The following is a 26,191-nucleotide window of genomic DNA, read 5'->3' on the forward strand; positions in this document are numbered from 1 at the left end:
TAGTGGTGGCAGTGATGATAGTAGTCATCTAAGTAGTATTAACTATTTATATTGTGTTTATTATAACTATCTGAGCTGGTGTTACTGAACAGGAAATTCACACTATAAGATAGAGAGCCAGATTGTATATAAGTTAGGAATTCTTCCATGCCTTAGATTTATTGATTCTTTAAGATTTATGTTAAAACTTTAGAAACAAATGTTAAGAACTACTCAGTGAGTGCTTTTCTTCTTTCTAGACTAGTTGATTAGACCTTTCAGTCCAAATCAGCATATGAAACACTTCAATAAAAATTTTGTGTTCTAGGGACGCCTGGGTGGCTCAGTTGGTAAAGCGTCTGCCTTTGGCTCAGGTCATGGTCCCAGGGTCCTGGGATCAAGTCCCGTATCTGGCTCCCTGCGCAGTGGGGAGCCTGCTTCTCCCTCTGCTGCTCCCCTTGCTTGTGCTCTCTATCTCTCTCTGAGAAATAAATAAATAAAATCTTTAAAAAAAGGATCTACAGAAATCCCTGCAACCACCAAAATGTGTTGCTCCACCTGTGTGTGTACCTCTCCGCTTTCTCTGCAGCCCTTGTTCCAAATTACGTTCTACCATGCACAATGACTTCTTCAGGCTAGCATTCAAGATTCTTCATAATCAGGTGGAGTTTTGTATGCCTCAGTTTTGTCTTCTAATGATTACATTATAATAATATAATAATAAACTCACAGTTGAAGAGTGCTTTTTGAAGAGGGACTTTTACACAGATTATGCATTTTTAACATCTCCACTAACTCCCCAACACAGAACCTCTACTCTGAACAGCATAGAATTATTAGCACCCCAGATATGTTACACTTGCTTCTGTAATTTTATTACTCTGTTCCTCTTAACCAGAATATTCGCTTCTGACCTCTTCACTAACTCAAATACAAAACCGTTCTCAGGTCTCCAGCTGCTGGACAGCCCAGGGGTTCTGAGCACTTGCTTTAGAGTCAGAAAGACCAAGGTCGGTACCCCAGCTTGAGATTCGCTAGTTTGTGACCCTGGGCAGTCACCATGTTTCGCTTTCTTCATTTGCTAAGGAAGAAAATAATGCCTACCTCAGAGTTGTTTCAACAGTGAAATACATAATTATACATGCAAATATTTAACATGGAGACTAACAAATAGTAAATCAATGAGTATTAGCTGCCTTATTATTGTTAAATGTCCAGCTCAAAGACCTGTCTCTTCCATGAACCTTCTTTAAACACCTCTGCCCACAACAAATGCCCTTTCCTTGAACTGCCAGAGCCTATTCTTTTTCACACCTGATAGCTCACTATGGTCTTATTCTCTAATTACTGGTATTTATGTATGTCCTGACGTCTGATCTCCCCAACTAGATCAAAGTATCCAGGGATTGGATCTTCTCATTTTTCTGTATCTAAGCACTTATTATAACTTAAATTTAAAGAACCCCACTCTGTTATGACTAATATTAAGAGATCTCGTCCCACAGGTAAGAACCAATCAGTGGCTATTGGAAACTATGAATCTTCCTCTTTGGGATAACTCCACAAAACCTCAGGGGTGGCCTCGACTTCCATTCAGGATGAATGGAGGGCCTGACAATGTTCCTCAGGGAAACACAAGTCCAGCTTCTTCAGGGCTGGGTCGTTCCTCTCCGTGCAGCTGCGCTCAGAGAGCCTTATAACTGACACAGAATGGCGTCTCCCGCCAAACTTCTCCTTGTCTCGAATAATCTGATGACCTCTCCAGGATGTACAGTGTTCTCCTCAGCAAAGGAAGGATAAAGTCAATGGCTGGCCGTGTCACACAGCTGGGATTTAATTCACTGTGTTGGGTAACATCGCAGGCTGCCACAGCTGAGATTTCCTCCCTCCAAGAGAATGAAGTAAGCAAATCTAGAAAAGTATTGGTGGTTTTCCAGTCATCCAGTAAGATCAAAGACTGTATCCAAGACCCTGTTTCTCAGCAGGTAGAGGCAGTTTGTGGTTCCTATGCCTGGAACATTTGCCCTACCCCTTTACCTGGCTTACCCCTCCACGCCTTCAGATGTCGGATTAATTGTTCCTTCCTCAGAAGAGCCAGGGATCTGGTTAGAAGACACTGATCGCATCGCTATTCTCTGTTGCCCTCAACACAACGGTAATTAAGTAACTGTATGTGTGTCCCAGACCTGTCTTCCTCCGTGGAAGGTTACAGTCCGTGTGTGTAGAGATGGAGGCTGTCCTGCTCACTGCTGTAAACCCCCCCAGGTTTAACAGAGGGCCCGGCCCCAAGAAAGTACACACAAATATTCATTTATGTTGAGGAATAAATAAATCAGTTAGTTGAAGGGTTTTGCTGACCTGGTTTTAGGTGCTTGACCAGTGATCCCACTTGTACGACTGTCCCTGAAGCTTCATGTCCCAGCACCATTGGCTTTTCCACAATAAAATCCCCAATTCGACCATGCTGCCAGTAGTGGACATCGGAGCCGCAGATCCCAACGGAATGCATCTTCAGCAGCACTTCTGATAAGAGGAAGGAGAGAACAAGTGAGGGGAGGAACGACCCCTCTGCAGTCTGAGGCGCCACCATGCTTCCCCTCAGGACAGGAAAACCAACCCTCTGGCTTGGTTTCAAAGGCCAGGTACAATATTTAGACCACAGAGGAAAACAAGCTAACCAGCAACACCAATTAAGGCTTGTAAGCCAAGAAAGCTTCCATAGAGCAAAATAGTTGCCTTTGAGGGTTAATGCTATGTGTCAACTCAGCTAGGCTATGGTGCTCAGTTGTTTGGTCAAACAGTAGCTGTCGGGGCGCCTGGGTGGATCTGTCGGTTAAGCGTCTGCCGTCAGCTCAGGTCATGATCCCAGGGTCCTGGGATCGAGGCCCGTGTCGGGCTCCCTGCTCAGCCTGCTTCTCCCTCTCCCTCTGCCCCTCCCCCTGCTCATGCTCACTCTCTCTCTCTCTCTCTCTCTCGCTATCTCTCTCTCAAATAAAGCAGATTACTCTGCCTAATGTGGGTGGGCCCCATCCAATCAGTTGAAGGCCCTAGGAGAAAAGACTGAGGTTTCCTGAAGAAGGAATCCTCCAAGATTGAAGCATCAACTTTTACCTAATTTCCAGCTTGCTGGTCAGCCCTATGAATTTCAGACTTGCCAGTCCTCACAATCACATGAGCCAATTCCTTAAAATAAATCTCCCCCAGCCCTCTCTCTATAGACATATATAATAAACCTATATATAAATAAATCTATGTAACAAATCTTTCTCCTCTCTTTCTAGGTTCCGTCTCTCTGGAGAACTCTCACACACTGCATAAACAAGATATTATTAATAGGAAAAAATGTATCAGCCATCTAAGGGAAAAACTGTTTTCTAGGAGATAACTGATTCCACACAATTAATATGCTATGCCTGATTCTTATCTATCATGAGAGAAAGCCTGGCAAAATCTAGGCTTGGCAACACTTTGTGAACTCTCTTGTTCTTCATGCCTGTTGTTTTGTTTAAAGGTGTAGCTTTAATTTAAACCATCCAAAGGTTTCAAAGGGTATTTCCCCTTCACAGGTTTGAATAAGTGAGATTTGTTGGTATTGTTGTTGTCAGTTTTCCAAGTTAAAAATAATGACGCTACTGAGCCCCTTTGCTAAAGTAAGTGCTAAAGGATTACTGGCCTAGTCTGACTAAGGTGACCATGTTGCAAGTATCTCCCTGAGAAAAAGCTCTGCCTTAGAAAGACAAAGAGACCTAAAACTCTGCTGTGCATTCAAGTGTCTTACACCCTGCCCTTGCCACAAATCACCAGCCATCCACCCCAGGTGTGGCTCCGTAGAACCTTCTCTGTCCTTGGCCTTGGTGACAGAGTAAGAAATGGCAGGGTATGGCAGGGTGAAGACTGAGATCAAGGTAGAGGAAATTATCTGAGTTTCCTCTCTTAAAAGTTACCAATTTGTAATAAGAGATTAAGTTTGACTTGCTAGGATGCTAGCTGAAATTTACCATAATTTCCCCTTCCAAATTCAAGGGCAGCAAGAGACAAGAAAGTAAGAGCAGAATGCTGCGTCAGAGAGAGAAACAGTACCAGGGTCCTTTGAGTCCAAGACAGCCCTTGTTTGGCTACTTCTAGAATCAATACCAACTTTTCAGGACACAGTGAGGGGCCTCTTTCACTTCTCTGAACATGATATCTTGGTGAAAATGCTTACGCCCTAAATATACATTACGTGTTGAACACTGATAGAAACAGCTATTGTCTTTATGCTTATCACTATAAATCAATAAGCTAGCTGACCTTTTTTTTTTTTTTTTTTTTAAAGATTTTATTTATTTTTTTGACAGAGACATAGCGAGAGACGGAACACAAGCAGGGGGAGTGGGTGAGGGAGAAGCAGGCTTCCCGCAGAGCAGGGAACCCGATGTGGGACTCGATCCCAGGACCCTGGGATCATGACCTGAGCCGAAGGCAGACGCTTAACGACTGAGCCACCCAGGCGCCCCTAAGCTAGCTGACCTTTGAGTAGCAAAGCTCTGGAGGCTCCAGGAAAGCTGCCTTCAATCTGAAGTTCGCACAGAAGCTACAGTTCTGGGGTGAGGTGGGGAAGCACATCCCCAACTCACCAAGGACAGAGAGGAGACCCGAGTGGCTGGGTATGGGAGCAGTTATCTATAGACACTCTTCCCCTTGCTCTCAGCCTCACTTCAGAGTCCTGCAGATTATGAAGTGGGACTCCAGGGATGGGAGGGATTGGAAAACTGTCAGCAGGTATCTGCCCCAGCCAACAGGGGGCATGACTTCCCCAGGTACACACATCACTCCAGGAGATGTGCTTGTCAGCTGGGCCTTACAGGCTTGCCCAGTGAGAGGCCAGAGCACTGGAACAAAGGTGGCAGGAAGCCTGCCCCAGAGCACTCACCCACTGTCTGTGCCTGGTTGATCAGGACTGTGGGGCCGCACTCCATGCGGCCCCTCCCATCCTCACTGGACAGAAGGTCCCAGTCTTCCTATAGTGACCCTCTCTTTCTGATTCTGATTTCTCTTTCTTTCTGAAATTAAGCTCTGTTGACTCACTCATTTTCAAAGCTCGGGTTAGGGTTGGGGGGGATTTGGCCACCCGAATAGCAGCTTATGGTAGATAGAGTAACCCAACTCTAGGTTAGGTCAAATGAGGAACAACTCTGCCTTTGGAACAGAAAGATATTTTATGTCAAAAACTCTGGGACAAGTCAGCAGTCTGATATGGTAAGTCTTCTGCTGACTCCATCACTGTTTATTTCATGTGGCAGTCAAGTTGAATCTATCCAGTCGTGTCGTGGATAACAGACGAGGTTGACAGCCTAACAGAAAGATAGTTTTTAATTGGAGGCAAAGTCATAAACGGTAGGAAAAGTGGGGTAAGCGAGCAATGCCCAGGTGTCTTCAGGGTAAGTAATAAGAAACAATAAAATGTAAGTCGAGTATCCCAAGGACCTACCATTTGGGCCTGGTTCAGGGATAGGATAGTTCTCCTAGAGGAAATAAAAATAGAAAAATCATTTAGCATGCATAATAACTTTCCCTTACGAATATTTTCAATTGTTTAGTCAACGTGGAGTTCCATTCAAATATTTCTTCTTAGAATGAACATAGGCTCAGGCCATATCGCAGCTGGGTGGATGCCTGAGGGGGCCCACTAAATCGTGCTGCCTCTGATTCCTGACTTCACCCCACCCCACCTCCCGGTGCCATTTGCCCTAGACTGATAAAAAAGGGTACTAAATGCTCCCCTAGGCAGAAAGGACGTTTGGACTGCCTTCCATATCAGATCCTTCCTTTCTCAAAAACCACATTCTTAAGATACAGATTTGTTTGGTCTGGGAAACTCTTACAGGGAAAAGGGTGAAGGTATCTGGTAGTTGCATGTGAGGGCTTTGACCTCTAGACAAGGTTGGAGAGAGTGCGTGCTGCCACTCTTCCCTTGACATCAGCACACGGACGGACCAGTGCTCAGCCCTCTCTTCTGAGACCTCCCATGTGGAGTTTTACAGGCCCTTTGGGAACACAGAGGACCTGCATTTTGGCCACTCTCCGGGTTCAAAAGGCAATCTGAGCTATTCTGGCATTCATGGCTAGTATTATTATTAACTAACTCTTCTTCCCATTGCCAACGAGCTGAGCAATTCATGGTGATCAGAAGGAAGGGCAGTGAGTGGCCAGATCCAAGGGTTCATTTTATGCATTCTTTGAAGGCAGCCAAGAAGAGGAAGGAAGGTGAAACGTTCACTGTACCAACTACATTACCAGACAATGTTCTGGCTTTAAACACATCATGGCACATGGCCCACAGTGTGCAGACCAGAAACCCGAGGCTTCGAAGTGGAATAAGTTGGTCAAAGTCATACCGCCACAGAGTAGTTAAGCCAAGACTAAACCTGATTCCCCGGCCTGCCTCACTGCACCCCACTGCACCCCAAGGGTGGAATATGCCTTTTCTCCTTCCAGGGCGATGCAAGGAGCAGGCAGACAGGTGAGGAGAAGGTTGGGGCTGGGGCCCACGCAGAGCACTCTGGGAGGGGCACTGCTCCAAGCTTGCCTCCTTCAGAAAGCCTCCCCCAGATGCTTTAACAGGTAGCAGTAAATGACACCAGGGCTTTTTTGCTAACAAAATAACCCTGATGCCAACGACCATGGCTTCAGTCTCTTCAGTGGCCAGGCACTGTGCACTGCCTCAAACATGGGGGAGCATGCACTTGCTACACACCCAGTCTCCATAAGAGACCCCAAGGAAGGTCTGCGGTTCTCGCTCCCCTCAGATTACTGGCCTTTCTGTTGAAGTAGCTTGATGCTAATTTGACCTGCTTGTCCCCAGTGGAACAAAGCCCAGAGTGACAATGCTAATGCTGATTAGCAAACACTACCAGCTTTTTTCTACCAGGTCCTGGGCTAAGTGCTGTATGTCCATCGCCTCGGTTCATCCTCATGACGACCCTATGTGATACCTTCTATTATTATTCCATTTTCCACATGATGAAACTGAAGGACAGGGAGATGTAGTGATCTGCCCATCGTAGCACTAAGGTCACTGGTGGAGTTATATCCAAAGCAGCTTGAGGTGGGGAAAAGGTGCTCAAGGCAGTTTTTCATCTATTAGTAATTTAAACTGGCTACATGTGAAAGGAAGGAAGGAGGGGGTCGGGGGGGAGGGAATCCATCTAGAAATGGACAATTCAGGACAGCCGGCTGTCACCAAAACCCTTCTCAAAGTTGCTGGTCCCATATCTGACATTACCCAACATCAGGGATTGCTGTATAAAGTTATGTTTCTCTTAAACTGGGTGAAATTTTAAACTGCAGTTTAGTTGAAACTGAAGACTGAGGCCTTTATTTCAAACATGGAACAGAACGCTGTCCTTCCCAGTAAAGGCTCTAGTAGGCAGCTCCATTTAGGGGTGGGGAAGGGGTAAGAATCAAGCTCAAATCAACAACTGGGCACACCAAGTAGGCCCTGGGTCACTAGCGATTACTACTGTAAACATTTGCTGGAGGGGCAGAGCGGCCAACTTTGGCCCTTCCACCCCCCCAAAGCTGCAGTGACATTCCTAGACACTAGAGGGTGCTGTGCAGACAGCCTGGCTTTTCCTTAGTGGCTGATTGCACATTATGGAGAACTTAAATACCTCTCCCTGCAAACCAACTTCTCCTTTTCGTTGTTTCTTGCTGTCTCTAACCACCCTTACAACTCAGCTCGGCTCCTGACTCCGCTCTCTGCAGGAGACATGCCGCAGAAGCACAGGACCGTGTTAAGATCAGCCCTTAAGTCTGTAAATGTTATCCTAAGCATGGCTGTGGAGATGATGTTTTAGAAAGTTATCGCAGCATGGTTACTAAAAAAACACCTTGCTTTTCTTTGTAGCTCCTTGGAATGACGCTGGCCACAGTCCTCTGTTTACTTAATCTCCTTTTCTGTCTCAGATTTCGGTGATGATATTCTTTCATGCACCCTATTCTTCATCTACCAGTTTCTTAGCTCCCCTGAGATCCCTAGCTTTCACTTTTACCCCCACAGCCCTTTCATCCCCAAAGTTTTGTCATCAGGCATAGTCATGGTTTCCTGAACAGGACTTCTTACCTTTCTGTGATTGACAGTAACAAAGGGATAAAGGGGAGTGGAGGTAACTATTCTTTCCTGTAGTTACGTCGGGTTTCCAGCCTTTTTCACTTCCAGTCAGAAATACATCACATACATATGCCCCCCCCCAACCCCGTCCATCCCCTCCGGGTCTCACCCCACCTCCCTGAATCAATCATGGAAATACTTCAGGAAGAACTCTCTGTGGGAGCTTGGAATCATCCCAGGTGCCTCTTGCCTCCTAAATATGTTTTGTCTTTAGCTGGAAATGGTACTTAAGGTGGTACCTTGGGCCATTTCATGAAATTACTCAGTTCTCACCGTACCTCCCATAGGTACAGGAAGTACACATTATTAAACTTGTTTCTTTTTCTCTTGTTAATCTTCTATTACAAGGGGTCTCAGCCAAGAACCTAGAAGCACAGGGAGAAAATTCTTTTTCCTCCCCTACATCACAAAACAAAAATCTGACTATACCCCATCCCGAACCCAGTGTTCAGCCCCCTGGAAACGGGGGCTGCGTTGTTCCTTTCTTCTCCCTGGCCAGATGCTGGCGCCTGAATTGTGGCAGAGCTGTGAGGAATAAGGCAAATAGGGCGCCCGGGGGGGCTCAGTCAGTTGAGCGTCTGCTTTCGGCTCAGGTCATGATCCCAAGGTCCTGGAATTGAGTCCCTCATGGGGCTCCCTGCTCAGCGGGGAGTCTGTTTCTCCCTCTACCCCTCCCCACTGCTCATGATCTCTCTCTTTCTCTCAAATAAATAGATAAAATATTTTTTTTTTAAAAAGGAGTGAGGCAGATAAAGTGTACTCAGTGTGGTCGATGGCCTACTACTGACATGTGATGCAATATGTACAGAAACAGCATTTAGAAATATTTACCACATTTTGACATTGCTGCAATATCAAAATACAGCAATACAAACATATTGGCTCATGGCTGAAAATATAAATAAAACTGCGTTTCATCTGGGATAGTTTGTGAAGCACTTCATCAAAGCACCCAGCAGATGTCCATAATATAGTATGCACTCAACATGTTAATTCTCTCCGTTTCCCTTACCTTTCAAGTGAAACCTAGAGCATTAAAAAAAACAAAGCCCCCTCCAGCCCCCGCCCCCCCCACCAAAAACAGCTTCTGTGGAGAAAAACTCATCTGTTTTATATCCCAACTTCATGAACTAGTAACTCAGATAGAATTCATTTCCCAATCAAAAGGAACTTCTGGATTTCTCAAAACTGACCAAAGAGGCACAAAGTAATTAAACTGGTAAATACAGATGAATACAAGATTATTGCCTGGGCCCACATTTATTATAATTCAGTTAAGAATTGTCCATATAGGGGCACCTGGGTGGCTCAGTCGGTTAAGCATCTGACTCTATTTCGGCTCAGGTCATGATCTCAGGGTGGTGGTGATGAGGGAACAGAAGGCAAGCTGAGGATGAAGCATAAGGTGACACCCCACAACCAACCCCTCCCCCCCCCCCCACATTCCTAGGTGGGATATGTGTGACATTCGTCCAGGAAACTTTCAACTATCTTTGCTAAGGGAAAAACTACCTTAGCTTAACAATAGCAAGACCTCCAGTATCCTGAGGGTCTTCTTTAGCATATGAAAGTCCTTTTGGACACCTCCATTTTTCCTTACCTCCCCCAACTCCCAAGTTTATAATCAGCCATTCCTCACAACCCCAGTGCAGTAGCTCTTTCTGCCCACCGTCCTGTCCCAGTTGCTTTAATAAAATCACCCTTTTTGCACCAAAGACGTCTCAAGAATTCTTTCTTGGCCCTTGGCTCCAGGCCTCACCAACATTCCAAAACTACATCAGTGGGATCAAGTCCTGCACAGAGCTCCACGCTCAGCAGACAGTCTGCTTCTCTCCCTCTCTCTCTCTGCCTTAGCCCTGCTCACGCATGCACTCTCTCAAATAAATCTTTAAAAAAAAAATGCCCACATAACACAAAAGAAAAAAAAATGCCCATGTATTTGAAGATCTTGGTCTTTATCTCTTTTTATGCTGAGATGGTTTTTGTTTTTGTTTTTTTTTTTAATTTAAGTAATCTGTACACCCAACATGGGGCTTGAACTCATGACCCTGAGATCCAGAGTCCTGTACTCTTCTGAGCCAGCCAGGCACCCCTATGCTGAGATGGTTTAAATGTCTGATTCTCCTAGGCCCTAGCCTCCTGTCATTAGCTGTGCTGGACCTTTTACAGACACCATCACATTGTAAGGGCTGATTGAGGGCAGGCTGCTCCAAGATGGGCCATTTTGGCATGTGGATTATTTTGAGTTGAAGGCAATCAAGGTCCTACAAGCTCAGGAGAAACTTTTGCCCCACCCTTAACTACAAAGAAGAATCTAAATTGGAGGGTCTTGACCACAGATAAATTTTATCTGAGTAATCCATCTATGTGGGAGGGGAAATATTTATTTACCAAACATTTCCTCTTTTTGATCTTCCTGCAAATTGCATTCATTCCCTTTGAAGTCCCAAGCCTCTAACCCCTTTTCCTTAGTTCAGAATGACACAGAGGCCTCATTTTGCCTGTCTTTGGCATTTCCATGTGTGTGTGGATTCTCTGTACATATAAACTATAAAATTTGATTTTTTTTTTTTTTTAAAGATTTTATTTATTTATTTGACAGAGAGAGACACAGCGAGAGAGGGAACACAAGCAGGGGGAGTGGGAGAGGGAGAAGCAGGCTTCCCGCCGAGCAGGGAGCCCGATGTGGGACTCGATCCCAGGACCCTGGGATCATGACCTGAGCCGAAGGCAGACGCTTAACGACTGAGCCACCCAGGCGCCCTAAAATTTGATTTTCTCCTGTTAATCTGTCTCATGTCAATTTGATTCTTGGTCCAGCTAGAACCTTTGAGGGGACAGGAATTCTTGTTCCCTGACACCATCTAGCCCTCACACAACCCAGAGATGAGAACTCCTGTCATGCCCACCATACAGATGGGAAATTGAAGCAGAAAGTAATTTGGCGAGTCACACAACTATAAACAGCAGAGCTAGCACTAAACCCCACTCTGGGCCTCAACCTGGCTCGTGACTTTGTTACTGTTTCCATTTAAAGAGGACTTCAGTGAGCTGCACTTTGAGCTGACAGTTTTTGCTGACAGGCTGTTTGCCTCTTTATGCATCAGCTTGGTTGCCTCTCTCCCTTGCTCTATTTAAACTAGGGACGGAAAAGTAAAAGTCCTTTTTTTCCCCCTCATATTTTTGTTTTCCTCATTATAAAAGATAAACCACCAGTCAGTGTGTGTGTGTGTGTGTGTGTGTGTGTGTGTGTGTGTGTGCGCGCGCGCGCGCACACGCATACTCTCTCCGACTTACCACCCAATTTAGAAATGCCCAGAGCCGAGGGATCATGCAGACCTGAATCCCCAGGCCAGGGAGCACTGGAGCTGCCAGGGCCCTTCCCTTGCTGTGGCCAAGGGGATCACTAGCTGCATAGTAGGCAAGGAATTTAATTTTTCCTTCCCTGCAGCCCCAGCACCAAGAAAGAAAAGGGAATCCTTCCTGCCTTCCTCCATAGGCAGGAAGAAGCTAGGTGTTAGGTTTCCCTCCTGGCAGGTGGACGTTGGCAGCAGTTTGAAGAGGCGCAGGTCAAATGTCCCCCAGAGACTGCTGCCATGGATGTTGGCCGGTCCCTGGGCTTACCCGAGGTGGGATGGCAGCAGCGGGCAGGGTTGAGCCCTCGCTCCCTGCTTCAGAACCCTTCCGAATCCTGCTTCAGATTTTAGAAATGGCCTGTCCCCAGACAACTCCCTTCACACGAGTTCCCGAGGCACAACCATTTCTATCAGTGGACGCTGACCCTGGTTGGCCAAAATGGCCACAGCCTGCTATGGCCAGGAAATCTTGGATTTATTTTGGTTCTCCCACAGAACGGAGAACTGGTGTTCGCTCCCAAAGCTGCCGTAGGACTGTTCCTCCTTGTTGCTTCCTGGTTTACTAATAGTACCACCACCCCCCAATCCCAAACCACTTATCTATTTGCCTTACAGGAGGGGGCAGAGATGCGCTATGGCAGTCAGGGGGCTCTCTGTGAGGTGCTGGGGGTCCTTCTCGGGAGGGAGTGGTGAGGGGCCAGGAGGGTCTGTGTTGAGGCCCAGGTATCTCTGAGGCAGCATGGGCATCCCTGGTCACTCTTCTCAGCTGACAGCTTTCTGCCCCTTCCCCCGAGCGTGGGGCTCTCTCCAGGGTAATGTCCTCCACGCGCTGTCTTCTCACTCTACATGTCCCGCTCAGCCTAGGCAAGCTCGTCCATCTACAAATTCCCACCAGGGTGCTACTTTGGCCAGGACAATACTTTGTTGAGCAGGACAGTGCTGTAAACTGAATGAAGTCTGCCCCTCAGTCATTGTGACAACCCCCCCACACACACACACACATTCACAAATGCTTCATGGGGAGGGGGTGCAGGACTGCTCAGTAAAGAAGCAGAGGACTCCTGAATTTACATCTCCAGCCCAAGACATCGTCCCTATATCCCAGATCTCTAGAACCAAGATAATTTCTCAAAGACACCTTGATGTCATGTCCCAGACACATCTTAAACTCAAACCTGATCTTATCATTTTAATCTACTCTTTTGTCTAGTAAAATGATCCCACCACCCGCTACTCTCAAACAGACCTGAGGCACTCATGAATCCACCCTGAAGCCTTTTAGTGTACCAATCCCACAACGCAACATTCTCTAGCTGGTCGTATTTTCTAGAGCCTTTAGGATACACCTACCCCAATTCCTCCTTAATTCAGAGTGTAGATTCTAAGGCAAAGCTGATAAAATCAATCTTCAAAAATGTCTATTATTTTTTCATAATATCAATTTTAAGGTGAGCTTCCCGGGCCCTCCAGTCTTCAAGGCTTTGCTCTAGAGAGCATGAAAAAAAAAGAGGTCATCTGGTAGAGCAGTGGGAGAGCATGAGTTTAAGAGTTAAGGCAAAGCAGATCCTGGAGTTGCAATTCTAGTTCTGCTACTTACAGGTTCATGACTTAAAGCAGGCCCTGAGCAGCAGGAAAAGCAGATCCTGTCCACCTCTCCAGCTTCAAACTCCACTCAGTACATCACACTATTTGCAGGGCCAGGAAACAGGACCTGTAATCTTGTACTTCATATATCTTTGCACTGGTTCCTACATTTGCCTGAATGACTCCTACTCATTCTTCAAGAACCAGATCAGGTAGCACCCATCTCCTCTAGGACCTCTTTCCTAGGCCGAGGGCCCCTCCCTGTGAGGTCTTTACTCTGCGCAGCCTCCATCAAGGTTGTCACACTGTCTCATTGTTAACTTCAGCTTGTCTGTCTCCCTAGAGCAGCTTGAGGGTAGGGGCACTAGCCCTCGGCCCAGTGCTTGGCATGTGGCAGGCACCCTCTCATCTAATAAATGTTTGTGGAATGAAGGGCTGAGTTGGAGATCACTCTGTAAGCTGCACAGAGCTGTGCCATTTTGCCTTCCTTACAATACCATCCGGTGTTGGGAACAATAAACACTAATAGGGTCACTTTAATTCAGGACCTTGGGTGAGGCTCCACAGTGAGTGGAGAGAGCACCAGAATGGGAGCCTGAACCCCTGAGTTCTTATCTGGGCTCTGTTAACTAATCAAGCCTGTCACCCTGGGGTCGGCACTTTCTTAACAGGAAATGGGAGAATTGGCTCAGGGCAGGAGTTTGTAGTCTGGGGTCCACAAACCTCCAGAGGGTTGATGGAGGGACTTAAAGGAAGTCCACCAAAATCTCTGAAATTGCTGCCAAACTCAGTCTGTTTGCATTCTGTGGGGAGAGAGACCACAGATTCTCAAATTGTCAAGAACTGCTAATCTGGATAATCTCCTGAGTCTCTCCTATCTAGATCCTCATGTATATTTTCTCTGAGGAGGAAGGAGGCGCCAGGGAGCAGTAGAGATGGCTGGCACCCATTGCACACACCCACTGCCATCCCAGGCCCATCTGAGATGGCCTTTGTCAAGGGACCCCTCACACGACCACAGGGCCAACCCTGCAGCTCCCTGACTTTGGCCCCATGAGCCAGGGAGCAGAGGGAAAGGTATGGTGCCAAGGAGACATACACATAATGCTCTTAAAGAAACAGGGGAGCTGGATCAGAGAGGAAAATGGCCGAAAAGTGAACCAAGTGTGGACTAAGGGAGGTAAGGAGGAAAGAAGCTTTAGAGACATGGACACTATCCAGATCCAGAAGTCTGGCATAGGCACAGGGAACACTAGGAGTCCTGGAGATGGAGGCCTGTGCTGGAAGGAAAAGAGGCAGGAACTGGCACTTTCTGAGTACCTAATAAGTGCTGGGGTACTCTTGTGATCATAATAATCCTGCAAAGGAGGTTTTATCAGCCCCAGGCAAGACAGATTAAATTCGAGTTCCACAGCTTTTAAATGTCCCTCTGGCCCTCCTTTCTGCCCTGCACTGTCTTCCCGGAGAAGTCCAAGGCATGTCCTACATCAGGCAGCCTCCTGGTCTTTTGATGTGCAATGACAAGAGGCTAGACTATGAATCTGGGGCTCTGGCCACGTGCCAGCCACGGGGCTGGGTTCCGGGAGGCACGCGACAAGAACTTTCCTCTTAGCACCTTACAACCACCAGCCCCCTCCCCCCAACATGGTAACCAGCTCTGATCCGGGTGGCCGGGACACGGAGGTGCTGCAACTGGCGAGCTGGGACCGCGGCTGAGTTCGGAGGCCCGCAGGGCAGGGTCGGGCTAGGCTTCCCTTTCCCCTTCCCGTTTTACCAGGCGCAGGTCTCCGGGTCCGTGCACCACCAGAGAGAGGTTCTCGGGTTTGGCCGCCGCCATGTCGTTTTTTCCCTGCCGAGTCGAGGCTGCAGTCCGCAGGACGCGTGAGGGTTCTGGTGACAGCCCCGCGAGGGTTGAGGGTAAGAGCTGGGAGGCCCTGCTTGTCAGAAAAGGCGCACGCCCGGCCCGGGGCGGGGCTTCATCGCCCCTGACAACCGGGGCGGGGCTAGTGTGGAGGGCGGGGCCTCCCTGCTCCGCTCCGGCCTTCGCCGGTAGGGGGTTCGGGTGGGGGCTGGGAGGAAGTTGGGAGGGGACTGAGGGGCGGGGGGTTGGGGAGGGGAGGAACCCCGGCCTCCGCAGCCAACTGCCGGCGCTGCTGTTTCTGTCAGCCTCAAATCCAAGGGAACGTTGATGCACTGCAAGTAGCCCGCAGAGGCAACAGCCACCAGACCAAGGTCCTCAGACTTCAGCTGCAGAAGGGAGTTCTGCAAAGTGGAGCAGAGTCTCAGGACCAGCACTGAGATTCTGATAGGGTAAGTCTAGGTCTTACCTAGGGGTGAGGCCGGAGGGTCTGTATTTGTATTAGCATCGGAATGCTGAGGCTGCAGGTAGGGCACGGTCTACACTTTGAGGAACAGGCTCTACACTGACGCAACCTCCACGTTGTCCCCGTGTCCCCAGCATCCCGCAAAGTGCCTGGTGCTACTAAGAGTGAATCAATGAATTGGTGTACCATCCCATGGGCTTGATGCATCAGAGTAAAGAAGCTATGAAATGGAATCTGCAAACACTTTCTCTCTTAACTGGCTCTGTTTCTTATAATAGAAGCAGGATTTCTGCCTACATTCTTCCTTCAAGCCTCTCTTTCCTCAGGAGTGAAGTTTTACTCCAAGGGGAGAGCTTCCCTCAGGACAGGCCTAAGTCCATAAAGCCCCTTTCCTCCTTTGAGAACAGTGCTCAGGATTTCATTCCCTACAGCCTCTCCCCATGCCCAGATATGCTGCTGGATCATTTTATCACCTTCAGGAGACTTTCCCCAGTGCCCAGTCCTTGAAGATATCTCTCTGTGGCACTCACTGCATGACCCACAAATGGGTCACAGCCGTACTTTCACCTGTAATCATCCCTTCCCCAAATGCTCTGGAAGGCCACTGAGGGCAACGCCTCATTTCTTTCTCTTTTTCCCCTTAATCTATTAAGTATCTTACTTTCCCTTTTATCTTTAATTTTTAAACAGCTTTATTGAAGTATAATTGACATACAGTAAACAGCTAATATTTAAAGTACACACTACGATAAATTTTGATATATGTGTACATCATGAAGCCATCACCATATTCAAGATAATGAGCATTATCTATCCTCCTCAAAAGTCGTCTCCCTATCCAAAGCAACCATTGCTCTTCTTTCTTCACTACAGATTAGTTTGCATTTTCTAGAATTTTATATAAATGGTATAAAAAGTCAGTAATTTTGGGGGCGCCTGGGTGGCTCAGTTGGTTAAGCGACTGCCTTCGGCTCAGGTCATGATCCTGGAGTCCCTGGATCAAGTCCCGCATCGGGCTCCCTGCTCGGCAGGGAGTCTGCTTCTCCCTCTGACTCTCCCCCTCTCATGTGCTTTCTCTCTCATTCTCTCTCTGTCAAATAAATAAATAAAATCTTAAAAAAAAAAAAAAAGTCAGTAATTTTTTAGTCTGGCTTCTTTTCACTTACCACAGTTGTTTTGAGATTCATCCAAGTTGTTACATATATCAATAGTTCATTCCTTTTTACTGCTGAGTATCATTTCTTGATATGGCTGTACCACAATGTGTTTTTCATATACACGTTGATGGACACTTGGGTTGTTTCTAGTTTTTTTACTGTTACAAATATGGTTGCTATGAACATTCATGAACAAATTTTGATGTGGACATAGGCTTTCCTTTCTTCTGGGTTATTGGGTCATTGTTACTCTATGTTGAGCCATTTGAGGAACTTTTAAACTGTTTTCCAAAGTGATCGCACCACTTTACATTCCCAGCAGCTGTGCAGCTGGAGCTGAGAGTTCCAGTTTTTCCAAATCCTCACCAACAGTTGATATGGTCAGTTTCTAAAAAATTTTAGATGTTTTGGGGCGCCTGGGTGGCTCAGTCGGCTAAGCAGCTGCCTTCAGCTCAGGTCATGATCCCAGGGTCCTGGGATCGAGCCCTGCATCGGGCTCCCTGCTCAGTGGGAAGCCTGCTTCTCCCTCTGCCTCTGCCCCTCTCCCCGGCTCGTGCTCTCCCTCTCTCTCTCTCTCTCTCACTTGCTTTGCACTCTCTCTCTCAAATAAAGAAATAAAATCTAAAAAATTTTTAGATTTTTAATGCATTACATGTAGTGCATCTCATTGGTTTTTTTTTATTTGAAATTTTATTTTATTTCAGTCTGTAAGTACTGCTATTTGGTTGAATTGCTCACATAATCCATTCCATCCAGCATCTCATTGGTTTTTTTTTTAATTGAAGTATAAATAACATCCAGTGTTATATTAGTTTCAGGTGTACAATATAATAATTCAACAGTTCTATACATTTCTCTGTGCTCATCACAATATGTGTATCCTTAATTCCCTTCACTTATTTCACCCATCCCTTACCCACTTCCCCTCTGGCAACCACCAGTTTGTTCTCTATAATTAAGGGTGTTTTGTTGTTGTTGTTGTTGTCTCTTTTTTCTTTGTTTGTTTTGTTTCTTAAATTCCACATATGAGTAAGATCATGGTATTTGTCTTTCTTTGACTGACTTCTTTCACTTAGCATTATACCTTCTAGGGCCATCCATGTTGTTGTAAATGGCAAAAATCTTACTCTTTTTTATGGCTGTGTAATATTCCATTGTGTAAATATATACCACTTCTTCATCCATCTATGGATGGACACTGAAGCTGGCTCCATATCATGGTTATTGTAAATAATGCTGCTGTAAACATAGGGGTTCATATATCTTTTCAAATTAGTGTTTTTGTTTTCTTTGGGTAAATACCCAGTAGTGGAATTCCTAGATCATATGATAATTCTATTTTTAATTTTGGGGAACCTCCATACTGTTTACCTCAGTGGTCTCACCAGCTTGTATTCCCACAAACTGTGCATGAAGGTTCTTTTTTCTCTACATCCTCACCAATTTTCTTTTTCTCCAGAACCCTCACCAAGGCCTCGTTTGTAAAAATAGAATTTGGTAAAGTGTTTTGGACAGTGTAGGAGCTCAAAAAAAAAAAAAGATTTGATGATAAACATGGATCAAGCTCTGGAACCCCAATAATGGTAAAAATGAAAGTATGTGTCAGGGCAAGGGGGTAAGGTGTGACAAAGCAATGAGATGGATTTTTGTAGGGGACATCTAGAGTCCATCATGTTCATTACTTTGAGACATATCCCACAAGGCTAGACTATACTTGGCGGGTCCCACCCGCACCTCCGGCACTCAGCTTCTGAGCAGGCTTTGCTTGGAGAGATGGACTAACTCGGGGTTACCTGGCTTCACTCATGCACCTGAACTTAAAACTCAGCTTTCCCTTCTTGCCTTGTGGAGTTCCTTCACAGTCTTCCAAGCATGGCTTTCCAGTGGGTGAAGCTGACGATGGAGAAAGCCCTAGGAATGGCTTAAGAGCTGAGGGCCACTTGAAGTAGACACTCACCAACTTTTAAATTAAGTAAAAAGAACACCAGAACCAAAGCAGAGGTTTGACGCTAAAATATGACAGAATGGCCCCACTTTGGAGAGGTATTTGTTTTCTCATGAGCAATAACATTTTGAAACCGTCTTGAAGGTTGTTGCCTGAGGGTAAAGAGATTTGGAAAGGCAGGAGACAAATTTAGAAATATGACTGAGGCCCTTTTAAGAAAAAATAAAAGGGGGAGTTGATAAGGATTCTTTTTTGGGGGGGGGAGTTGATAAGGATTCTTAAGAAACTGACATTTTTAAAGTAAAAAAGCAAGTTGTTATAATAGTATTTAAACAATTTGGTGTGACATTTCTACATAATTTCCTAACACAGACCAGCATTCATGATGGTAAGGAACAGATTTTTCTAGGCATTTTACTGAATAGAGCATAAAATGCTGGCTTTGCCTTTGCTGGTGGCCTGCCTAACTTTCCCATACAGCACAGCACTTTGAGGCAGTCTCCACTGAATACAACTACAAGTTGTTGATAAATTTCCTATTGGAATTTAAAAATTAAATCACAGGATGTATATCCTCCAGGGTCACATATCTAGGAAAAGGGACACTTTAGTCCAGGCAGTATCCTATCATAAACACTGGGTTACTTCAGGTAGAGATAACAGTGTGTACTAACAAGTAAAGTGTGCCATAGGGCCTTAGTTTTCTAAAGGTCAGTAGAGTTGTAAAATCCTGGTTTCATTGGGTCATCAACTGTTCATGTTACATTTGGTCATCAACTGTTCACGTTACTCCAACCTGGTTATTTACAACAAAAAAAAGAAAAACAAAACAAAAGAAAGAAAACAAAAACAAAGAAAAAAAGAAACTATGAAGTTTCTTGCAGACCTTGGAAATAAGGTTACCAATGAGAGTTAAACTAATAAATTCCACATGCAGTGAATGAGATTAATGGGCCTCCCTAAGGAACTAGTAACATACCTGCCATTAACAAAGTTCAAGGAAAGTTAGGAAAAGAACAGGGAGCCTGGGTGGCTCAGTCGGTTAAACGTCCCACTTTTGGTTTCAGCTCAGGTCGTGATCTCAGGGTGGTGAGATCGAGCCCAGCATCAGGTTTTACACTCAGCCCAGAGTCTGTTTCAGATTCCAGACACCTGGGTGGCTCAGTTGGTTAAGCGTCTGCCTTCCACTCAGGTCATGATCTCGGGGTCCTGGGGTTGAGCCCCACTTCGGGCTCCCTGCTCAGTGGGGAGTCTGCTTCTCCCTCTCCCACTCCCCCTCCACCCCCCCCCCACTCATGCTCTCTCTCTCTCAAATAAATAAAAAGTCTTAAAAAAGAAAGAAAGAAAGAAAGAAAATCTCTGTTAAAAAAAAAACTTTAGGAAAAGAGCAAGGAGAGCAGGTATTTTAGTTTAGAACTATCCAGAGGAGAGAGGCACTTGCTGGTAGTGGTGGCAATGCTGCTGGCACAGAAGAGTGGAAGCAAGGGCACCCATTAAATGTTACTGTTACATGATAGCTGAGGATGGTGACTTGGATAAATGCTGGGAGTGGAGATGGAGTGAAGCGGGTAGACCCGAGATTTATTTTGATGTTGGTAAGGGACTTGGTAAGGGATTGGTTTATAAGACTTGAGGAGAAGGTAGTTGGAAGGTTGACGCTTAGATTTCTGACAGGATTACTGGATGGATGAGTGCTATTATCTGATATGGGCAGTACTGAGGGGGGAGGGAGATTTGGGGAAAGATCAGGCAGGTAATTTTGGATAGGCCAAGTTTGAGATGCCTGTGAGACATCCAAGAGAAATAACCCAGGGATATGAGGGTCTGAGAAAGCCTTGGTTTGAAAAATCTAGACTAAATTTGGAAATCATTGGTATATAGACTGTATTTAAAGCAACAAGAGAGAAGGAGGTAATGTAGGGAGAGTATATAGTGATAAAGGATAGTCAGAAGAAAGATAGGCAGGGACAAGGGGCCCCCGTCCTAGGAGGAAAACTACCTTAAAAGGAAAAAGACCCCATCCTGTTATTCTAGACTTTATTTACTCAGTGCCCCAGCTTTAAGTCTTCTACTGGGAGGAAGGGAAGGGGCTGACAGAAAGGAAGGGAATGGCCTTGGGCGTCCTAACCCAGGCCTGGGGACCAGCTCAACAGCCAGTGGGATATTTAAAGAGCTTGATCTGGTGGCTTGTAGCTGGCTGGCATGCCTTAGGACAGTGGCAGCTGCCGCCCTCTTGGTCCCCGGCTACGAAACACCACCCTGGAAGGAGCCCCCCACCCTTTCCCACGTGAACAACTACCTGATAGGTAGATGAGTGCATGGACAAAAACCTGATGGGGTGACAAGCACGTGGAGGGTTAATCAGATTAAAACAGCCCACACCAAAGAGTCCCTAAAAACCCCTAGATTTAAATGCCAAATTGGCAACTCTCTCGGGTCCCCTCCTTCTTCAGGAGCTTTGTACTATTGCCCAATAAACTTTGCTTTGCTGCCCACCATTCTTCTTCTGGTCTACCTCTTTATTCTTCTAAGTGGCATGACCAAGAACTGTGGGCAATAAAGGAAAAGAAATCCTGCAACATATAGAATGAAAAAGGACACACTTCAGGTCTGAACTTCCAGCATCCAACATTGAAGGACCAGGAAAAGGAAAGAGGAACCAGCAAAGAATCCTGAGAATAAGGGAGAGCATATTGGGGAAAGGCAGTGTTTTAAGAAGGAAGTGGCCAACTGTTGAATACTGATGAGAGATCACAATAGAAACCAAAATTGTCTAGTGAATTTAGCCAAAAGGAGGTCCTGGGTGATCATGGCAAAGAATTTTGGTATGAAGATAGGAACAGGAGCCATAGTAGTTTGGAATCATTCATATATTCATTTAGCAAATACATAGTAAGTATTCTATGACATGCAGGTATAAAATGTTGAGATACAATTAACGGGACAGAAACAATCTCCATTCAAGGAGGGGAAGCCATTAAATAGATGACTACAAAAGTAATAACTCTACCATAATTAAGGTAAGGGCTATGAAGAAAAAGGAAAGGATACCATGAAAGTGTGTAACAGGAAAACCCAGTACAGCTTGAAAGCAAAGGAAGATTGCCCCCAGGAAGTGATATAAAAGCTGTAATCGAAAAGCTTAGGTAGTCACAGCAGTGAGGTGAAGAAGAGAGACTGTGTGTTCCTGCAACACACGCATGGAGTCCTAGAGGGGGAAGAGACCATCCTTAAAAGTTAGCAGTGTGTTGGGGTGCCTGGGCAGCTCAGTCAGTTGAGCAGCCAACTCTTGGTTTTGGCACAGGTCATGATCTCAGGGTGGTGGGATTGCCCCTGGGTGGGGCTCCACTCACAGCAGGAAATCTGCTTGAGATTTTCTCCCTCTGTCTGCCTTTCCTCCTGCTCGTGCATGTGCTCTCGCACTCTCTCTTTTTATAAAAAATAAGTAAAACAAATCTTAAAAAAAAAAGTTAGCAGTGTGGCAAGGCCATGGTGAACAAGGAGACCCAATCCAGGGGTGTACAAGGTCTTCCAATGTTTCACATTACTGAAATATAGGAGTACACGAATAAATGTGGCAAGAATACCTAAAGATCTTAGGGGACAAGTGGGAAAATCATACTTCTCCAGGTCAGGAGTTCCCTCTGAGGTACAAAAAGTGCAGCAAGGACAGGGACCATAGCTGGGAGCATAGAACCTCCCTGAATTGGTTTGATTCTGAGAATCAGAGAAGATAGGGTTGAAAAGGGAATCCCATTAACAAGTCTTACTTGTAGGAGGCAATGGGGAGGAGCTGGCCAACTCTGTTATAAACAGCCTGTCTGTGGCTGGGAAAGATGGGAGCTAAAAAGAGCTCTTTTTTTTTTTTTTTTTTTTTTGAGAGAGAGAGAGAGAGTAAGGGTGGGGGAGGGGCACAGGGAGAGGGAGAGAGAGAATCAGCACAGAGCCCCACAGGGGGCTCGATTTCACAATCCTGAGATCATGACTGAGCTGAAATCAAGAGTTGGAAACTTAACCAACTGAGCCACCCAGGTGTCCCTAAAAGAGCTCTTATAGACAACCTGGGTTATAGAGGAAATTCCTGTTAGCCTAGAACTCTGCCTTGTCCTCTTCTCTTCATGTCAAGTCTACAAATAACTGGTCCAGGAGTAATTCACATCATTCATTAGTTATCGGTAAAGTTCCAGAATAGGAACTGTACAAACATGATAAAGGAAACAAACAGGAAAAAGGGAAGAAAGGGAGAGGAAAAGAAATAAAGAACATTCACCAGAAAAATATTGCTGAGGAGCAAATAACAGTTGTGATAGAAAAGTTTGCTGTTACACTAAAGAGGGCATCCAATCTCCACATTGGAGGTAGGGTGGGGTGGAGGGGGTGCAAAGTGTAGGGTTGGGGGGTAGGGCAACATAGGTGTAGAGCCTGAATGGAATGAGAAGGGCATCTTCACAGGGAGGTGGTAATAACATGGGGTCTCAAAGCCCTAAAAGGGTGAAGAAGAGTCCACATGGGGGGAGCACAGCTCAGTGTGAGGTGAGGGATACTGGGTATGATGAAGAGGATGACCATAGGGAAAGGGCAGCGTTGGGTATAGGATCCTGAGTATGTTGAGGATAGCATTTGCTCAGGTGGGGAGGGAGCCACAGAGATAAGAGATCAGTACATACAGGAGGACTGAAAAAATAAGTAATATATTAGGGATGATGGGAACAGGGTTTCTCACTATTGGAGAAGGGAGGTATACATATGGAAAGAGAAAAACAGAATGAAACCTATATGGTGTTAGATAAAATTGAAGGGATCAGTGTGAACTCATGATCTGCAATATAGGCAGAAATAAATATAATTATAAATATATGTGTATACACACACACATAATACTCCATAGCTCTGTCTATAGAAAGAGCTTAGGAACAGTGACACCTGATAGCAAAATATATATCTAGCACCGAAATCTTGGTTTCCATTCTCCACTAAAAGGAACCAGGGCTTCTCTTAAAGCAATGACTTAATCTAGGGCTGGAAAAAGAAAAGTACAAGATGAACCTGGAACATCTTGTTGTGCCAGAGAGTAAGGAAGTATTCCACAAATGATGGGACATATCAAAGGACACAGAAGTCAGCTTGAAGAAGCTTCTACTGGCCAAAACACAGGCAATTTGGACATAAAAAATAAATTATAATAATAACAGATCATAACCCATTGAATAAAATAGGAACCATAACTCCATACTGATAAAAATCAATTAATAAATGGAAAATTTGACAAAGAATGTGTAGTTACATAACCCAAAGCACCTCCCCACAAAATATTTATTAATTACATAGGGGAAAAGAGTAACTTTATAGTGGAGAAGCCTGGTATATGCCACCTTAATCAGACTTAATATCATCAGCAATGGGACATACTGAAATTATGTACCACTTTATGGGATGCAATGAGAAGAAAACAGTTGAGATATTCATGCCAAAGAATGTATAAGCTGAATCTAATCATGAGAAAACATTAGACAAGCTCAAACTGAAGGATATCCTGCAATTATTTTCTGTAATCTTTAAATGTGTCAATGTCATGGGAGTCAAAGAAAGCCTGAAGAAATGTTTCAGATTGAAGGACATTAAAAAGACAAGACAAGTAAATGCAACACGTGATTCTGAATTGGATCCATTTGGGTAAAGGACATTACTGGGGCAATTGGTAAAACTTGAATAGGGTCGGAGGATTATCTGATAGTAATACTATATATCAATGTTAATTTCCTGAGTTTGATGGGGCATAATGTTGACAACTGTGTTAGGAAATAAAGTTCTTTGTATTGTACTTGCAACTTTTCTATAAATAAAGTTTACAAAATTAATATGTATGAAAAAATTCAATAATGTATTTACCTTTGTAAGAAAATAGCATAGAGATGAAAAAGAGGAGCAATAGTTAAATATTAGAAAGAAATGAAATGTGAGCCAGAAGACCTCAGGAAGGTGGAAAAAAATGAAAGCAAAACTGGAAGTATCACAGAGGAGTAGGCACTGCTAAAAACAGTGAAAGACATAGAGGACAGGATTGAGAAAAGCGAACAAAATGAAATGGAAGGAACAAGTTTAAAAGGAATAGAGAGAAAATGACAGATATGGAAGATAGGCAAAAGAGATCCAATATTTGCATAATGGATTTCCTGATGAAGATACCCAAAATAATAGAATAGAAAATAATTTCAATATATAATTTGAGAGAATTTTCCAAAAATAAAGGAATATTTGAATCTACAAACTGAAAGTTCACATGATGTCCAAGGAAATGTTATTCTGGAAACTGAGAAAAGCTTGATTTCCAAGATAAATAAAGAATCCTTTGGGCAGGTAGGCAAATAATCTAGTCACTTATAAGGGTGGAAAAAATTCATGCTTAGTTTAGACTTCTCCATAGCAACTTTCATTGCTAGAAGCAATACCTAAGAAGTCCTCAAGGAAAATGTCACCCATACATTTTGTACCCAGCCAGACTGTGGTTTATACAAAAAGGCACAGTGAGACATATTTGAACATGCAAGAACTCAAATATTGTTTCCATAAGCCTTCCTTGAAGTAACTACTAGAAGATGAATTTAAGCCAACCATGTGATGAATGAGAAAACAAGGACAAAAAGAGAAGGGCTACTGAAGTCAGGAGAAGGAGAAGAAAATGGACTAATTTCATTATTTGTTTGTATTAGGGGATTGATAAATAATGCCTAAGTAATGAGGATTAGGTGTATGAATTATACACTAAAACAAAAATATAAGCCTTCCAATTTTTCAGAAAAAATAAAAAAAAATACGTGTCACAGTTTGAGAGTCTTTAAAAAATCTGTAAAGAAATAGAAGACATCAGGGGCATCTGGGTGGCTCAGTCAGTTAAGCATCTGCCTTCCACTCAGGTCATGATTCCAGGGTCCTGGGATGGAGCCCCGCATTGGGCTCCCTGCTTGGCGGGAGCCTGCTTCTCCCTCTCCTCCCTGCTTGTGCTATCTCTGTCACTATCTGTCTCTCTCTCAAATAAATAAATAAAATCTTAAAAAAAAAGAAAGAAATAGAAGACATCATATAAAATAATATGAGAACTAAGACCAAATATACATCAATTTGATAAATGTAAGTGGGCCAAACTAATTTATTAATGTAAAAGAAATTCAGATTGAATCATAAAGCAAAATGCAACTCTGTGCTATATACAAAGGACCCAAAACAAAATAATTCAGAAATCTTCACAATTGCAAACAAGCAGAGAAGGGTTATAATTAAAATCAGGCAGAATTAACACCAGGACAAACAAGTGTTAAAAGTGACAAAAAGTAGTCATTTATAATGATAAAGAATGCATTCACAATGAATTACAAAGTCATGAACATCTGTGTACCAAACCAAAATGTACCAAATGAATATCTATGCATATCTATGAATACTATGTACCATAGCATCAATGTGAATATTAATTACTATTAATAAATAAAACCACAGGACATACCAGGAAAAACAGAAACACAGTAGTAGGAGCTTTAAAGATGTAGAAAGTCTAAATTTATAATTAATAATGTAGGTAAAACGTGGCATTCTAAAAAGAGAATACATTTTCTTTTAAGTATCCATGAATAATTTACAAAAACTGACCATATACTAGGCCAAAAAGAAAATCTCTTAATGGTACAATCTTTTTTTTT

The 26,191-nt window shown here is 44.4% G+C and overlaps 1 protein-coding gene and 1 long non-coding RNA gene across 3 annotated transcripts in view; one reads left to right on the plus strand and one right to left on the minus strand.

Annotated features, from left to right (window-relative positions):
- SORD (sorbitol dehydrogenase) overlaps positions 1-15,050 on the minus strand; it is a 30,850-nt gene extending 15,800 nt beyond the window's left edge. Inside the window, exons 1-3 of the mRNA XM_036070799.2 lie at positions 14,846-15,050; positions 5,450-5,483; positions 2,338-2,502 (exon numbers count right to left, since the gene is read on the minus strand). Coding sequence (XP_035926692.1) covers positions 2,338-2,502; positions 5,450-5,483; positions 14,846-14,908 — 262 coding nt within the window. The 5' untranslated portion in view covers positions 14,909-15,050. The remainder of the gene's footprint in view (positions 1-2,337; positions 2,503-5,449; positions 5,484-14,845) is intronic.
- Positions 15,051-15,201: 151 nt separating this feature from the next.
- Positions 15,202-26,191, plus strand: part of LOC118521970 (uncharacterized) — a 131,262-nt gene continuing 120,272 nt past the window's right edge. For both annotated transcript variants that reach the window (XR_013450477.1, XR_004910395.2), the window contains exon 1: positions 15,202-15,381. This is a non-coding gene — a long non-coding RNA (uncharacterized LOC118521970). The remainder of the gene's footprint in view (positions 15,382-26,191) is intronic.

This window comes from Halichoerus grypus, chromosome 8 (assembly GCF_964656455.1).
Source record: "Halichoerus grypus chromosome 8, mHalGry1.hap1.1, whole genome shotgun sequence".
NCBI lineage: Eukaryota > Metazoa > Chordata > Mammalia > Carnivora > Phocidae > Halichoerus > Halichoerus grypus.